Source organism: Terrapene carolina, unplaced genomic scaffold (assembly GCF_002925995.2).
Source record: "Terrapene carolina triunguis isolate 2854851 unplaced genomic scaffold, T_m_triunguis-2.0 Scaffold194, whole genome shotgun sequence".
In the NCBI taxonomy this organism is placed as follows: domain Eukaryota; kingdom Metazoa; phylum Chordata; order Testudines; family Emydidae; genus Terrapene; species Terrapene triunguis.
Window position 1 is genome coordinate 5,963,893 of NW_020664545.1, and position 16,849 is coordinate 5,980,741.

At 55.2% G+C, this 16,849-nt stretch overlaps 1 protein-coding gene across 5 annotated transcripts in view; it reads left to right on the top strand.

Annotated features, from left to right (window-relative positions):
• The first annotated feature begins 2,377 nt into the window (after positions 1–2,377).
• Positions 2,378–16,849, top strand: part of SHC2 (SHC adaptor protein 2) — a 28,553-nt gene continuing 14,081 nt past the window's right edge. For 4 of the 5 annotated variants that reach the window (XR_002909580.3, XM_024222451.3, XM_024222458.3 and 1 more), the window contains exons 1-2: positions 10,364–10,872; positions 16,667–16,737. Coding sequence is in view for 4 of the 5 variants with exons in the window: in XM_024222451.3 (XP_024078219.1) it covers positions 10,381–10,872; positions 16,667–16,737 (563 nt within the window). In the remaining variant the exon portion in view is untranslated. Of the gene's footprint in view, positions 2,609–10,363; positions 10,873–16,666; positions 16,738–16,849 lie in introns of those variants that run through there. The other variant, XM_024222473.3, reaches the window with a different exon arrangement.

Consider the following 16,849-nt stretch of genomic DNA (forward strand, 5'->3'; position numbering starts at 1 on the left):
AAGGGATATAGCCTGAGTTATATGGATGTAAATCAGTAGAGGATCCACCTCGCTGGATGGGAAGGGGAGGAGGGGAAGACAACATGACTAGCCATCTTGATAGTGTCCCTAGAGAACTTGGTCCCTGGTCCCAGACACCGGTTCTGTCCTGTGCTAGGAGGCGGGGCTGTATGAATTTGGGAGGCAGGTGTGATGGGGGTTATAACTTATGTGACAGGGTCAGGCAAGATGGCTACAGGAGAGTTATAGAAGGAAGATATATTAGCCCCAGGTTAAGTAGGTCCCCTTTCCCTGGGTAAGGTAACAGGGAAGGTTCCAGAACAATCAGGAGCTTTCTGGAAACAATTAAGGCAGACAGGCTGATTAGAACACCTGCAGCCAATCAAGAAGCGGCTAGAATCAATTAAGGCAGGCTAATCAGGGCACCTGGGTTTTAAAAGGAGCTCACTTCAGTTTGTGGTGCGCGTGTGAAGAGCTGGGAGCAAGAGGTGCAAGGAGCTGAGAGTGAGAGGATGTGCTGCTGGAGGAGTGAGGAGTACAAGTGTTAACAGACATCAGGAGGAAGGTCCTGTGGTGAGGATACAGAAGGTGTTGGGAGGAGGCCATGGGAAAGTAGCCCAGGGAATTGTAGCTGTCATGTAGCTATTCCAGAAGGCACTCTAGACAGCTGCAGTCCACAGGGCCCTGGGCTGGAACCCGGAGTAGAGGGCGGGCCCGGGTTCCCCCCAAACCTCCCAACTCCTGATCCAACACAGGAAGATCTCTGAGGCTAGCAAAAGCCACCAATAAGCACAGGACCCACCAAGGTAGAGGAGGAACTTTGTCACACTTACCAGCAGATCCCATGTGGCAAACGGTTCCAGCTCCTTCTGCGCAGGAGGGGATGGATGGGCTCCCGCCGCACGTGTGAAAGATCTTCCACCTACCTTCAGAGACGGGCTGGGTATCTGCTGTGCGAAGCAGCACCCCAAGTCGCCTTTATCCCCAAGGTCTGAGTGATCAGGCTGCCTTGCCCTGGGTTATTCCCTGACACCACTGATGCTCCTCGCCATTTTAACCCCCATGCAACATAACAGAGACATCTCCTTACGCCCTATTGGTTGCTGCAGGGGATACACCCTCTATCCTCCCACCGATGTCTGCCTTTGTGCTGTGAGACCAAGGGTGAGCGTCTCCTGGGCACGAGTACCCAGAGCCTCAGCTGGGATCAATCGACATAGTTCCAAGGCTGGTGGACCTGCTAACACATCAACGCAGCTGTGCCAAGTGGAGCTAGTCCTACGTGGGGAGTCTTCTATATGGGAAAGTCCTAGAGACCTGATCTGGGAGGGATAATCTTCCTATAAAATAGCTGTAAAAGTGTTCGGTGCCTAAGTGCCGTACACTAAGTGGGTATTCAGGGTTACTTGTTTGTATGTGCAAGGCTTAGCATATCAGGGCCATGAGGTGTTACTGGCAGATTAATAACAATAATAATGCCACATTCTAGAGATGTCTCACATTCTCTGCGTGAAGAGTCAAACCCAAAGCCTGGGTCTGATTCTCCCCTGCTTTGGACCATGTGTCACCTGTGTAAAACCAGGCGTGGACTAGCCCCAGGTCTACCAACCTCAGTGAACCTGGCCCAGGTTTCAGATCTATGAATGTAAGAGACAGGCAGGCTTTGCTTGAAAATGCCCTATCCCATAGCTGGCGTTGATCCTACTGGGAAAGGGTGAAGTGGGCTGTGCTGATTGGCCGAGGCAGGCGGTTTGTTACCCCACCTGGAAACGGGAGGTGGGAGTGGCGCTCTGGGGAGAGAGGATCTAGGGTGTGGGCTGAGCAGTGCAGCGGGAGGAGCAGCCAGGTCTGGGGAGAAGATCTGAGCCGAACTTTATGCCAGGTTAATTTTGGTAGTGTATTAATAAAGCCCGACCTGAGGAAGGGAAGAGGTTGTACTCCACACGCTGCGTGTGCAGGGCGTGAGAACAAGCTGGGAATGGCACTTCCGCACAGTAATGACAGCTGAAACCAGGCTTCTAAGAAGCCAGCATCCTGAGGATGGGGATGGAGTGGCTCTTTCAGCTCCAAAACCTCTCCAGAGAGAGTGGCTCTATCGAGGCCTTCCCCCACTGTATCGCCTACTCTTTCCCTAGGGTGGTTGAGGATGCTGGGAGCCTGATGCAGTCATGCTGTTACGTGGCCTGGATTTTACTACCAGCCCTGGCCAATTAATCATTTGCTGATTTCTTTCTAATAAGTTACATCTGCTGAGTTTCCACTGGGCCTCTGCCTGGCGAGGGGGGCCCCGCTTTCACCTAGGGTGACTTGAAATAAATAAATAGATACCACCTCTCTCCGCCCTCTCGCATGTTTATTTTCCCCTTGATCAATAAACATTAACCTCCCGCCTGCATTTGCTGGCCCACAGAGGGAAACAACAAGCAGGCAGCAGATAGGGGAGCCACTCTCTGCAGAGAGCCCAGAGGAAGTGGTGAGAGCAGCGGACAAACTGCAGCTGAACTCAAGTCAGAGCGCTGACGGAGAACTTACCAGCACGGGCTTTCAGCAGCCCTTCCTCCGAGAGTGAAGTGGGTGCCGTCAGAGGGAGATCGGTTGCTGGCAACAGGTAAGTCCTATATGAATTTTGTGTGTGTGTGTGTAGTTATCGGGGTTGGAGGCTCTCTACTTCAAGCTGCTGTCCTGTTCGCAAATGAAGCAGCGTCAGGCCCAGTCACTCCTCAACTGGGAGATCTCTACTACGGAGTGGGTTGTGTTGATTTCATAAGGGAGAGTGGGGTTCTGCCATGCAGCTAGGTAGTGACCCCCAGCTCCAGCAAGGCCGTAGAGAGAGCTGTGCTTAGCCTCAGTGTCCTGGCCCAGTTCTAGTTAGGGTAGAATTGCACCGTGCTCGTCTGACACGCCTCCCACCCACTGAGGCGTTTGGGACTCTTCACCTCCAGGTCTAAATGCTAAAAGGCAGGGAGACAGAACAAACAACAAACCTGTATATGAATACTCAGCCACTAGGACTATGAGATCAGAAGTCACTTCTGCTATTCTTCTGTTGTATTTTAACACCTGATTCTACCCTGGCTGGTTCTCTAGAAAGATCAAAGGTTAGATAAAGAACAGGAGTACTTGTGGCACCTTCGAGACTAACAAATTTGTTAGTCTCTAAGGTGCCACAAGTACTCCTGTTCTTTTTGCGGATACAGACTAACACGGCTGCTACTCTGAAACCAAAGATTAGACAGACTGTTCTGGAGCAATGCGTGCTGTTGAGCGGCGGCTGTGTTCCACCCCAGAGCTGGCTGCGTTTTGGTAGTGTGTGAAGTGGCTCAGAGGGCCCATAGAGATGCAAGAACATATTAATACACCAGAATGTGCGTCTCCCAGCCCCTTATCCATTCACACAGTTCCCCGAAGTGACACTGCACAACATCCCCCCCCCACACACACACAAACACTCTCTCGCACGGAAACACATCCTCACACTGACACAATAACAGACATACCCACCATACACTCCCGCTGACACAGCCATACCCACAGGCCCCATACTCCTCCCCCGCCTGCACAGAGACCAAAATGAGGGAAATGTTTAAGCCCCTTTGAGAACAGAGGCGATGCCTGTGACCTTGTACTTGTGTGCATCTAGGTATAGTGCGTGGGGGAGTGTAGGTGGCTATTGGTGCTGCCAGGCCCTGCTTCACTTCACCTCACGTCACACCCCATTGGGTCCCGGACCGGTTGTGTGCAATGCACGTACAGGTGAGCGTAAGTGTGGATATGGCTCAGTGCGTTCACACTGCCCAGCTGTGCCAGGCCAAAGCTGCTGCCAGTGGAGGAAGAATCAAAGACAAAGCCCCCAGGTGGGAGCAGCTGATTCAGGGCTTGGTGCACAGATGAAGCCGAGCAACGGGGCAGGACAAAGGGCCACTGTCAAGATCAGACTCCTGGGGTAAGTCCTGCTCTCAGCCACGCTCAGACAATGCTACGAGATTGCCCAGTTTCCTTGCTCTGGCCCAGGGCTGTCCCTTGGAGCAGAACGCGTCCATTACACAGCATCCTTAACTCGGTACAATCTGGGGGAATACCTCACCCTTGTGCTCCCATGCCAGGAAGGAGCCAGGGATAAGAAGCTAAGAGAAGAGACTGGCACGACCCCTGCGGATTTCTCGGCACCCGTCAGCCCTGGGCGATACACGTTCTGACAGCAACCCTGAAGCACAGCTCAGCCTAGAGCCAGTCAGCCTAGCGTTTCCCCGGCTGTACCATGGCGATAACAATTCCCTACCTTACGGGGCACTGCAAGGACAAAGCTCGCAGGCAGCTCAAACATCCAGTGACCAGGGCCCCAGAAGTGCCCTGACGGATCGAGACGGACCAAGGCAGAGAGTAGATTAAGGCCTCGTCTGCACACAAAAGTTTTACTGCTTTAATGCTGCTGGGGTAACTAAAGTGGTGCCAACCTTGCTAGTTTGGACACACCAATACCAGGCTAAAGGTGTTTCACACCAGTATAGCTATTCCTCGGTGGGAAGGAGAGTAAGCCCTAGTGGTGTGAGGCACCTTTATACTTTTTCACTGTGGGGCTGTAGCGATATAAGACTATCGGTGAAATGTCACAACCTGAATGGACATATTAATACCGGTACAAAAACTGCGTGCAGGTCAGGCTTAAGTGAGTCACCCAAGGTGAGACTAGAGTCGTTCATAAGCCAGGAATTAAACCCAGCTCTCCACTAGACCATCCTTCCTCCTCAGTCTGGCTTCTGCCGGATCCCTGGGGCTGCTGAGTGGGCACATTGCCCTTGGGATTGGGGCTGGGGGCAGAGCCACATTGCTATAACTGCTGCTCTCCGTCACCTGTCCCAGGGAGGTGGCTGTTCCAGCTGCACTGGTCCCCAGGGCTTCTCTGTCCAACAATTTCCGTCAAACCCAGGGCTGTGCATGAAGCCATTCGGCTGCGATTTTTCTTCTCTCCTCCTTGCATCTGAGCATGTAAGAAAATGTCAATTGATTTTCCCTTGGATTGGCTGGGGCTGCCTCCCGGCTCCCCTTTGAAACGCCGCCGCCTGCAAATCACTTCCTTCTGCCCAGCGTGCGGGGTGGTTTAGCTTTCATTCCGGGAGCCCCCTGCAGACACAACCCAGCTGCCACGACGTGCAGCCAGATCAGAGGGACCCTGTGTTCCTCTTTGGATGGCTCTTTGATGGATAAATTGTTTGCTGCCGGCGGTGAGGCAGTCAGACTTTTGTTTTCATGTTCGGCTTCTAACAATAGCCTCCTCTGACGGTCCCCTCCCCATCCCATCTTACCTTTCCCCTTGGTCTTTGGATTGTCTCCACAACAGCCAGGGATGGAGAGCAGAGTTCTGCACTGAGGACCCGGGAACGGGCCTTCAAGCCAAAGGCTGGAATTCTACATCCAGGATTGGAGCTCCCTTCCAAAGCAGAGCTGGACTGAAGTCCGAGCTCCACCCCAGGGGCAGGGGACTGGCACAGTGACCTGGGGCCCAGGCTGGAGGTCCGGCCCAGGGGCGGGAGGTTTGGAGCTCAGCACCGAGGAGTCGAGTGCTTGCAACAGTGCACTGGCCTTGGGCAGGCAGAGGGGTTACGGTGCCATGCGGGCAAGACATCCGCTCCCAACTGAGGACAAAGCAAGGGTGCAATGATAGAGGCTAAGCAGGGAGAAGAGGGGTGGAAAGGAGGAATTAATCCCTATGCCGCTGGTGCAAAGGGACCGCATCCCCCATGGTGAATTCCCAGCAGTGCAGAACAACCCCTTGCTCAAGGAAATTCTGGCCCAGGCGGTGCTCTTGGGTGGGGCAGCCAGCAAGAGACAAAGGCAGTGTCAGCCTGCAACCACTGCAAGCCCCAGAGGGGCACCGGCAGCAGAAGGTACAAGTTAGAGCATCTCCAGAGCTGCTCTAGCCGGCACCTTGGCGCCAAGCAGTGGCAGAATAGGGGAGGGAGTAGCAGCTTCCACCTGTCCCAGGGCTGGCACAGGGATGGATCAGGGGGATCAGAGCCGCGGGTACTGCATGGACTCTGCTGGTATGAATGGTGTAGTGCCGCTGGGCTGCTTTGCTCTAGGAGACCGCAGGAGGCTGAGATCAGACCTAAAGAAGCAGAGGCTGGGAAAGCCCCAGCTGCTCAATAAGTCTCCAGGGCCTAAGGCTGATTGCAGAGGAGATGGAAATAATCTCTCAGCCGCCAGGGAGTTCTGCCGAGGAGAGCAGCCTGCATCTCCGGGGATTACTCCAGGAAAAAGAGCTTCTATTCTAGTCCCTGCCTGGCCCAGGAGGTGTTGGAGTGGCAAAGGCAGAGAGCACTGGCTCAGGGAGAGCCATGGATTGTCCTGCAGGGCTGATGGATCTCTGCTGGAGGAGTGGTCAGATAATTCATCCAGCCTACGGGTGGTAAAGAAAGCACAAGGAACTAGGCCCCATGATGCCTGGCCCGCCGCATACAGGCACCTCTGGAGACCTTGGGCAATTGCCCCATTGCCTTGACCCTCCCGTTGTCATTTACACCGGTGCCTAGAGTTGCCAATTTTGGTTGGATGTATTCCTGGAGGTTTCCTCACATCATCTTTCACTCAAGAGTCATCTGTAATTCCTGGAGACTCCTGGACAATCCCGACCTCACATGCTACCATTCTGATCGGGACCATTTCGTTCCCACCATGAACTGGGATCGAGGGCTGTAGGAAAGTGGAGAATCAGGCCCCTATTTGGCAAAGGCCCCTGCGTGCCCTGTCCTCGCTAATCACAGATCTCTAGGCCTCTCGGCACCGCTGCCTCTGCCCAAAGCCTGCAACAAACTGTCTGAGAATTGCTTCACGCAGCCCTGAAATGCAGCTGCCTCTGGGGTGGAATGCAGCCGCTATTAAATGGCACCATGGCAGCACTGCCCAACATAAGAGAGGAAGTTAAATAGAAGAACCAGCTCCAAATGTGGCAGTGCCTCCCCAGTAACCCTGGGCTTTAAGTGGAAGTCTTCAATCCAAGTCCTGCCCAGACCTAATCTTGCTTATCTAATAGATGATGAAGAAAGCCTAGTCAGATGCCTACAGACAATATGATAGCAGATGTCTGAACAGATCTGAAATTGCATCTAGCAAGGAACACATAACTCCCCCCCGCCCCCAACCAAGCTCTATCCTTCAAAGCACATTGGAACCCAGGGTCTGAACATCTTCTGGAGCAGCTCTAAAGAACATCAGAGCCCCTTCTCCCTTCCAGGTTCTTAAGGCTGTTTAAGAAAAGAAAACCACTAGACCAAAAGAGAGAGAAGCACTTCTTCATATGGCAACCGCGCATGTAATTCTATTACCTTGCTTTATTGATCGGACTCAGAGCAATTACTGGCTTTCGCCCCATCACCTGCCAGTAAAAGAGAGAGAGAAAGAGACAGTAAGGAGAAAACAAAGAAACAGTCACACAAGCATTCTGGAGTTGGAAAACAAGAGCCCCGTGGGGAAGGCTTTGATTTTTAATTCATGTGTCATTAGTGGCTGTCATCTGTATGAGGCCCCCACTCCTTATGCGGGTTCTTTCGGGGGGGGGGGTAGCTAAGATATCAGGTTACCTACCTTCCTTTCATCATCATCTGCAGAGGAAGATCCTATGTGGATCAGGAAAGTAATTAAATTTCAGTTTGTTCAAGGGGCGGGCACCATATGGTCAAATTGGAACCAAACCATAGGTTCTGTGACACGTACCACTTCACAAAGCCCCAGAGCCATGGGAATGCGTGCGTGACTTTAAAGAGACGAGATCCAGCTGGAAGCAGCTTTGATAAAGAGGTAAACGTCCCCCTGCAAGGCAAACAGGGCAGCTCCGGGCATCAGTGCACCATCGCTGGAGGGTGACAGCCACTAGGAATGAAACTGACTAGCCTGTTTTCACTCCCCAAGCCCTGCAAAGTGCAAAGGCTGACAAGAACATTTAGCAGGATGGACTTGTGATTAAGATGCTCGGGAACTCTAGGTTCAATTCCCAGCTCTGCCACAGAAGCCCTGCATGACCTTGGGCAAGTCGCTTCATCTCTCTGTATCTTGGCTCCTCATCTATTAAAATGCTAACTTCATTGGTGTATTTAAGAGGCGCAAAGACTCCAGTGCCGGGAAGCAGTTAAAATCATAGACAGAACCCCTTAGGGTGCGATCAACGGAGCTATGTTCACAGACACAAGCTGAGGATAAGGCCCTTAGTGTTTTAAATCTCAGATGCTACTAAGAATACAGGTAGGATATTTTGAGCTGGTTTTTAGAAGGGCTGAGAACGTTCAATGTCCCCCTGGACATTGAATGGAGTTGTGGGTTCTCTGAGCAACAGGCGCAAATTTGATTTGGGAGGGTGGTGGGAGGCTAAATGTATTCTTTTGAGTGGTGAGAGTTTCCCCTTCGCTGGCAAAGAGGAGAGAGAGAGTTACTCCGCTCCTTACTGCACAAAGCCTCGAAACAAATAAACATGCAGGCGATGGGCTCTTCTCCAGGTGCAGGATAAAGCAGAGCGAACAAGAGCCCTGGTTTCCGAAGCAAAGAAATAAGGCAGCCCATGTTGTGCGGCAGGGCATCACGGAGCTCTCACGCCAATCCCTGGAACAAACGCCGACTTGGATGTAAAGGCAGAGAGAACAAATTCCAAGGAGCTTAGCGAGCCAAGCAGCCGGGCTCCAGAAGCGGCCCTGTCTCCACTCCAGCTAAATATGCGGCCTAAGCTGCAAACTAGCGCGAGTGAAGATTCCTGCCTCACTTTTAATAGCTCCCAGTAGGAAGGCGGCAGCCTTCCCTGGCTCCACCTTAGCCTGTATGCCTGCTACTTACAGCCCATTAACCCTGCAATGGCTGGACTGGAGCAGTGTACAAAGGGCACATCTACATGATGCCACACAGAGGAGGTGGCCATCTTCGTTCTAGTGTGAATCAATCCAGACGGTTTAAGGCTCCCATGAGGAAGTGTCATTTTAAAGGGAGATGTGTGGGGCTGAATTCTCTAGGGCTGCCCCACTGACAATGCTGCGTGGTGCACATAGGCCCTGGCAGGTGGGACCTGGATCACGCTGTCCAGGTACAGGTCGTCTGTGAGGCCAGTATCCAGGCCTCTGCCACTTGAGCCAAAGGATTACTCCATTAGCTGGCAGCAGTAGAGGACTCTTATCCTCTGTGTGGACTAGCTTCTATAAGGTGATGTGACTCATGCAGCCACTGCGTTTCAGTTGCACAGGATGTAACTGAGGGCAGAATCTGTCCCACCCATTATCTAGTCAATTGCTACAAAATGACATCAGTGGAAAGGAAGTATCAGGAATGTGACAGGGCGATTCAGGATGACACAATCTCTATTCACTTCTCTCCTTGGTTGGTGAACCAGTCTCCATTCCGGTCCGGACTGGATGGTGGTCCCTATCCGAGTCTCTGGTTGGTTTTCCAGTCTCTAAACAAGTCCGGGATTGGTTGGTGTTCCAGTCCCTATCCAAGTTCCGGATTGTTGGTGAGCCAGTCCCTATCCAAGTCTGTGGTTGGTTGGTGAGCCAGCCCCTATCCAAGTCCCCACTGGTTGGTGATGTGCTCTCTAGCTCACCCACAAGTTGTTGGGCTTGACGCACGAATCACCAAGTGAACTCCTCTGCCCGGTGACCTGCAGGAGGTCAGATTAGAGTCGACGATCATAATGGTCCCATAATACATTTTATAATCCACGGATCTATAATCCCCATGTAAGGGTCCCATATTCCTTCCCCCCCATCACAGGTGGCTGGAGCCTGGCACCATTGTTTGGCCTGAGACAAGGAGCAGGAGAGCAGCAGCAGGTGCATGTGAAAGCAATCAGGCTATTTTCCTAGTCCCCACAGCCCTTTAGGCCCACTCCCAGCTGGCTTTGTGGAGGGGAAAGTGGGAAGGTGGAAAATCAGCCATTCCCGCCCCCACCCCGCTGGCCTTTAACCCCAGGGCTTGCTGTGCTAGGCAAATCCACCCCAAGAGGTGCTGTGTTGATCCGGGCTTCCCTTCCTTGCACCTTGCATTGGGGTGAGCGAGCCCCTGGCTAGCCACGGCCGGGCTCCTCTCTCTGCCTCTGTCCAGTGCTGGCAGAGACGGCTGTTTATGTGGTGGTGGAGCAGCGCAGGCCAGGTCTGCAGCAGCCAGGCTGCTGGCAGATGAGCAATAACACCATGACATCATTGTGTGAGTGGAGCCTCCCTAGAGAGGAGCGAGGGGTGGGGGCCGGAGGGGGGCAGGCGAGCCAGCGAGCTGGAGAGAGGAGCACAGAGCGCGCCCGGCGAGCACTCTAAAAGCACTTAGCCAGACACGCAGCAGCAGGGCATGCTAACGGAGCCCAAGTATGGGCGCTTTCGCAATGGCTCAGTGACGCCCTCGGAGGACCCAGCCATGAGCAGCAAGGTCGCGGCGGCCACCCCGGCCCCCTCGCCGCCCGCCTCCCTGGCCCACCCGTGCCCCCCACTGGGCGAAGCTCGCTTGCCGGAGGAGCAGGAGGCCGTGACCACCTTCTGCATGCTGATCCCCAAGATTCCCCAGTGGAAGTTCTCCAGCCCCTCCGGCTTCCTGAGCCGCAGCCCTTCCAGCGCCAGCAAGGACCTGTCGTCCCCGGCTAAGCCCGGGGGCCCCGGAGAGGCAGGAGGTACCTCCTCCGGCCTGGCTGCTGTCCTGAGCGCCTGTGAGCCTGTCTGCCACTCTCCTTGTTCTCTGCAGGTGATGAACCGGTTCCGAGGAGGGGGAGGGAGGAAGACAGCTCGGGTCGAGGGGGTCAAACTGGCCGGAGAGGAATGGAACCGGAAAGGTAGCTTCATCAATAAACCGGCGCAGGGCTGGCTCCATCCGGACGAACGGGTCCTGGGACCAGGGGTCTCTTACATCGTCAGGGTAAGCCCGTTTCTTTGGCCCCCCTTCCCCTTGGTGCCCACCACTGTCCCATGCTGACTGCATCTCTGCAGCTGGCATTGAATTGGGAGTCTGCTGCCGCGGCACTCGGATCCCTGGGATCCTGTCATTAGGGGCTGGCAGCCGGGAAGGGGAAAGGTGCCCCCAGCCATGGGTAGAGGGAAGTTTGGGATGATTTCCCTCCCCCCGCTCCCCAGAGTTTTCAAGGCTTCCTCATCCAAGTTTCCTCTGTTCAAGGTCTCAAAGCCCAGCCGATCACCCTGCCCTGGGAGGGGTTGTGTTACATCGTCAAAGGCCGTCGCCATGACACCACGGTAGCTGGGATGTAATTACGACTTGGGCCCTTTGGGGCAACCTGGCCTTGCCCGGGCGATTGCACATGGTTTAAAACGAGCGCACTGCTGCTTAGCCAGCCTGAAACCGTACTCGGCTGCCAACAGCACTGAGACCTCGTCCTTCACTGGGCCAGGATCTCCGGCCACTGATTGATGAACTGAGCCCTGCGGTGGCGGGGGGTATTGTTACTCCTACCCCCCCGTGCCAGAAATGGGGAAACTGAGGCACAAAACGGGGACGGTCGCACAGTGACTCTGTGGTGAAGCGAGGAGCAGAATCCAGCTCTCCTGACTCCCAGCCCAGTGTGTCAACCCTAAGACATCACCAAAGACCCACGGCCTCCTACTGCTCTCCTTCACCCCCGTTTGACACCACTGTCATGGACTTCAGTGGAGTTCCTCCTGACTTGTGGCAGTGTCAGCAAGGGCAGACTCAGCCCTGCTTAAGCCACCCCTTAAGCATCCCCTAAGTATCTGTGTACAGCTGGGCCGAGGAAGGAGGGCCTAGTGGTTAGGGTGCTAGGCTAGGACTTGGGAGAATTGGGTTAAATTCCCTGCTGTGCTACAGACTCCTTGGGTGAGTCACTTAGTCGAGCTTTGCCTCAGTTTCCCTGTCTATACATTGGAGATAATAGCCCTGCCCCGCCTCGCAGTGGGTTGTGAGGATAAATGCATCAAAGATAGGGAGGGGGTCAGTTACTATGGTGATGGGCTGGTTTCCAAAGGGCTCGGTTGGGCCTGGCGCACCCTGCACTCTAACATACTCACAACCCCATCCCCCCAGAGGAAGCCACCGTGGGGCAGACACACCAGCAAGACCCCCCCCCCCCCCCCGTGACTCCCATTCTTAAAACTGGGGCCTACGCCTGACCATGGAAATGGTTTTGCTGCGGGGGGAGGGGGGAAGGGGGGTGTCCTAGTCTTCGTCTCCCATGCAAACGCCGCTGGGCCTGATGCTGTGGTCTGGACCCAACACGACTCCACTGATTTCATTGCTCCTAGGCTCTGAGAGCCACCAGAGGAAACCTACCCAGCCTGCAGGCCAAAGGAGGCCCCTTGGGCCCATCTGTGCTGGCTGAGGTGGTAGCCAGATCTCCCCGCTGCTTTGCACGGGTGTAACTGCCGACATGAGGTCGGGCAGAATCAGGCCCTAGGGGTTAGTTGAGAAAGGAGAGAGATTTGCCTCCCCACTCCCTGAAAAGCACGAGCCAGCCTCCCCAGCAGGGTTTGGGGCGTCCGTGGCACATTCTGGTGGGCCCCATTCACGCTCCGTCCAGCCTTGCTTGCCAGGAGCCCCTCACTCAGAGTGTCTATTCCCCAAAGGCCTCCCCCAGCCCCGGGCCCACAGCTGGCTCCTGCAGCATTCACAGAAAGACGCCGCTTCGAAGCAGGCTGATGCTCCTCGACCAGGGGTTTACAAACCCCGGCCCAGACTCTCAAAGGTATTTAGGCAGCTCGGGCTCTTGAGCCCCCCCGCCCCGAGCTCCTGTGGCCAGCCCAAGTCTCCGCCTGAGCCACAACTTCCACACTGCTATTTTGAGCGCGCTAGCTCACGCAGAACTCGTGTGCATCTGTCCACCCGCGCTGGGAGGCTCGCGCCCAGCTGCAGTGCAGACAAACCCCATGGGCGTTAGGTGCCTAAATACCTCTGAGAGCCTGGGCCCAAGGTCCTGATCTCCGGTCCGTCCACACAGCTAAGCGTGCAGGATCGGGGCTGGAATAGCCAGACCGTGTAGACGCATTCATACACCAGAAAGCCAGGGGCTGGAAAGGCCGGTCTCCAGCAGGGGAGAGTCTGCTGCCACGGCACTGGAGGGGTCTTCCTGGCAAGGCCTTGTGGCAGCTGAGTGTCCTAAACAGGATGGGGAAGGTTCAGAAGACCCTCCTGTTTCCCAGTGCCTCTGGGGATACTGACTGGCCCTGCAGCTGGCCTGGACCCACCAGCGCAGTCTCTCCCCCTACCCCAGAGGTAGCTGGCTAGCAAGAGACAAGGGAGGAGGGGGAAGTTTAACAAACTTCTTCACAATGGGGGCCTCTGCTCCAGCCCTGAGATTGGGATCTGAGTTCAAATCCCCCAGGCTTCACAGGGGATGAATCTGGGCCCATCCTAGAAATAGGGCCAGCCGTGAAGTTTGGATCCAGGGCTTTGGTTTAGGCCTATCTCCAGAGTTCCACACCCCTAGCCCAGGGAGTGATTTTGTGGAGTGGGTTTGATATGGACCCACCTCTCCAGATGGTCTAGGGGTTAGAGCATGAAGATGGGAGGCAGGACTCCTGGGTTCTAGCCCTAGTTTTGGGAGGGGAAGGGGGTCTAGTAGTTACAGCCCCAGACTTGGAGCCAGGACGGTGGGGTTCCATTCAGATCTCTGCCACTGATTTGCTGCCTGATGTTGGGGAAAAAAAAAATCACATCCCCCGTGCCTCTGTTTCCCCATCTGCAAAATGGGGATAATAATAATAAGTACTTACTTCCCAAAGGAGTTGTGAGGGTTCATTTGTGAAAGCCCTCTGAGATTCGGGGGGTGCCAGATGCTATGGAGGTCAGTCTCAACCACAGTGCTCTGAGCTCCAGGGTTGGGACTGAAAGGGTGAGACACTTGTAATTGCATTTGCGGATGGCATTTGGCTCCTTGTCTTATTCTCAATTAACTTGTGGTAATTTACAACTGCAGGCGAGATGGAGGAGCAGGGCAGCATGTCTCCGGTTAGCCTCTGTCTCTCTCCTCTCTCTGCCCCATCATAGATCATCAGATGTTTGATGTGTGGGACAGTGGTTGAGAGCTAACATGATTTAAAGGGAAATGCGCCGAGGTGAACTCCTTCAGTGCGGGCAGTTTCTACAGGAGCCATAGGAGGAGGTTGGCAGAAGGCAGAGAGAGGGGCGTGGAGTTGGGGACAGAGAGAGAAGAGAAGCATTGATAACAGTGCCTTTCCTTACCAAAGGATCCCAAAGCACTTGTTGTACAGCTCTCTTTGCCCACCACTCAAATGCAGCCATCGCTGGGGTGGAATTTAGCCACTACACTGCAGCATAGAACAGGGAGCAAAGAAGTCGAAAGGGGATACCACGAGCTCCGACTAAAGTGAAGGCTTGAGGCTGCATAGGCTGAAAGCCTGCGCTAAAAGGGAAGGGGAGGCTGTAGGTTGGCAGCACATTTCCGTCTCCGCAGCAGCTGGAATGCCAGTGGGGGAGAGCACAGGGCAGGAGTCAAAGCTCAGGGGCGGGAAGAAGGGGGCATGGTCCAGTGGGTAAAGCACAGGCCTTGGAATCGGGAGATTCACAGAATTTAATGCCAGAAGGGATCATTATGAGAATCGCGCCTGGCTCCTGTATAACAGGCCGGAACACCTCCCCCTAGCCCATAATTCAGCTGGCAGAGCTAGCTCTGCCACTGCCTTGCCAGGCAACCGAGGGCAAGTCACTTATGACACTGTCTCGTTGCCTCAGCTTCCTTCTTCTGCAAAATGGGGAGAAAGACACTTATTTGCAGGGGCCTTGGGAGACTCAGACTTATTTGAAAAGTCTTTGGGGGGGGGGGGGTGTCCTGTGCTGGAGGGAGCCATCCAAGGGCAAAGTCCCATTATCCCCAGCACGAAAACATTGGTGTATCCTCCTGCATCGGTCCCACCCCCCAGAGCTTAGAGTAGTGGCACAGCAGAAGGCAGGACCATCAGTAGGGCATGGCCTGTCTCCCCCCCCGCTTCTCCAACCTCCCCAGAAGACAGGACTTTGATGGGGAGCAAGCTGCTGCTTGGGCCTTGAAATGAAAGTAACTAGAGCTGGCAAAGACACCCCGCCCCCGCTCTAAGGGGCAAATCAGCACAGTCAAGGCAGCTCTCCCAGTTTACGCCAGCTGAGGCTCTGGCCCAGGTGTCCGCCCATCAGAGAAAGGCCAGGATAAAGGTCCTGATCCTGAGACCAAGGAGCGTTGGGGTTGCTCAGAACCTCTTAGACTCAGCTCCTCCATCGCCCACGCAGCAGAGGATGTCCATTTTAATCACCGCTAGCAAGGGACAAGCCGGCGAGCGCTGCAGGAGGCAAGCACCTGGCGGGATGATCCGAGTGAATTTCTTTCCGGCCCTAAGCTTGCCGTGGCACTAATCAGCCGCCATACATTTTGCCTCCAGCGTTTTCTCCTGGAGCCCTGCCAAGCCCCATTAAACTGACCTCGCTGGCAGCGCCTGCTGGAAAGGCAGCTAATGCGCCATTGAAGAGTGGTGGGGGCTGGCAGGGGGGCAGAGCGACGTTCCCAGCTAGGGAGGAATTTCGTGGGTATCAGTCCGCTGTCTATCAGGTGTCGATGCTGCACAGAGCCCCATGGCAACTGGCACTAATTGGCCCCCTTGCTAGCCGCTTCAGCGGAGAAGCCAAGGCCTGACCGCAGTGGAGACGGAGCTTGCTCTTAGAGGCAGGCTCCCTTCCAGCTCGGGGCTGAGGCCTGCCAAGTGGGTGGTGCGTGGGCAGTTTGCCCGGACGCTGTCTGCTCTGTCCCTGCTCGGTGCAGACAGAGGTGTCAGCCTGGCCCCCTTCTCCCTGGCACCGACATCCTCAAACCGTTCGAGGGGCCCGGTCGATCGGGAGAGTGAGTAAGGAGCTCGGCTTGCTGAGGCGGGGCAGGATTAGCCTCTCACATGCTCTGGCTCAGTTTACCCCCCGCCCCCCTGCACTGCCGGTATGACCTGCCCCTCCCAGCCACGTCACTAGACAGCTCAGCCCTGCCTAGGGTAACAGAGTCCTATAGACAAAGTTCAGGAAAGCACAAAACAAAGGGACCTTTGCAGTAGCCAGGCTCAGCATCCCACCTCCTTCCTTCCAGGCTGGCCCCAGCCTCTCCCACTGCCCACCGGCGGGTACCGGGCTATGGTCCACCCAGGGGCTGCTTTTCTGGCCTCCCCAGAGAGTTCTGACGTGCCCCCCAGCTGGGCAAAAGGGTGGGAGTCCGTACATGAAATGTGCTCAGAGACACAAAGCCTCGGAGATGCCCTCTCTCTGCACCCCTCGCTGGATTCCAGAGCCCGGGCTCCAGCCCAAGCCCGACTGTCTGCCCGACCCAAGGGTACGTCTACACTGCCCGACCCGGTGCCACGGGTCCTTCACTGCAGTGTAGACGTCCCCTTAGCCTTAGGGGGTACTCCTGGGCCCCTGCTCCATTCCTCACCTCAGGGCCTGGGAGCTTCTCTCTGCTGCCCCTGCTGCAGTTAGGTGAGGGGAAGCAGAGAGACTGACTTCTCCATGCCCTACCGCGGCAGGGTCATTCTGAACTCGCTACGCCAACAACCCTCCCGCTAGTGACCCGTGCTGAGCCGCAGGCCCCCAGGAGAGAGAGGGGCTGATGAATTCCGTAAGCTGTTCGGGGTGAGCTAGCTCCCATTCCCCCCCTAACCTGGGGATCTGAGCAGCGCACTGCAGCCTGGCTGATTTCAACCCCTTTCTCTTCCAGTACATGGGCTGTATTGAAGTGCTGCGCTCCATGCGATCTCTTGACTTTAACACCCGGACGCAGGTTACCAGGTAAGCACCTCCGGGCTCCCTGCCCTGGACTTTCTGGGGTCCCCCCTGATTTCTAGATGAATGCACCAGCTTTCCAGAGATTCAAGGCTGAGAAAGCCTGTGGGACGGGTTC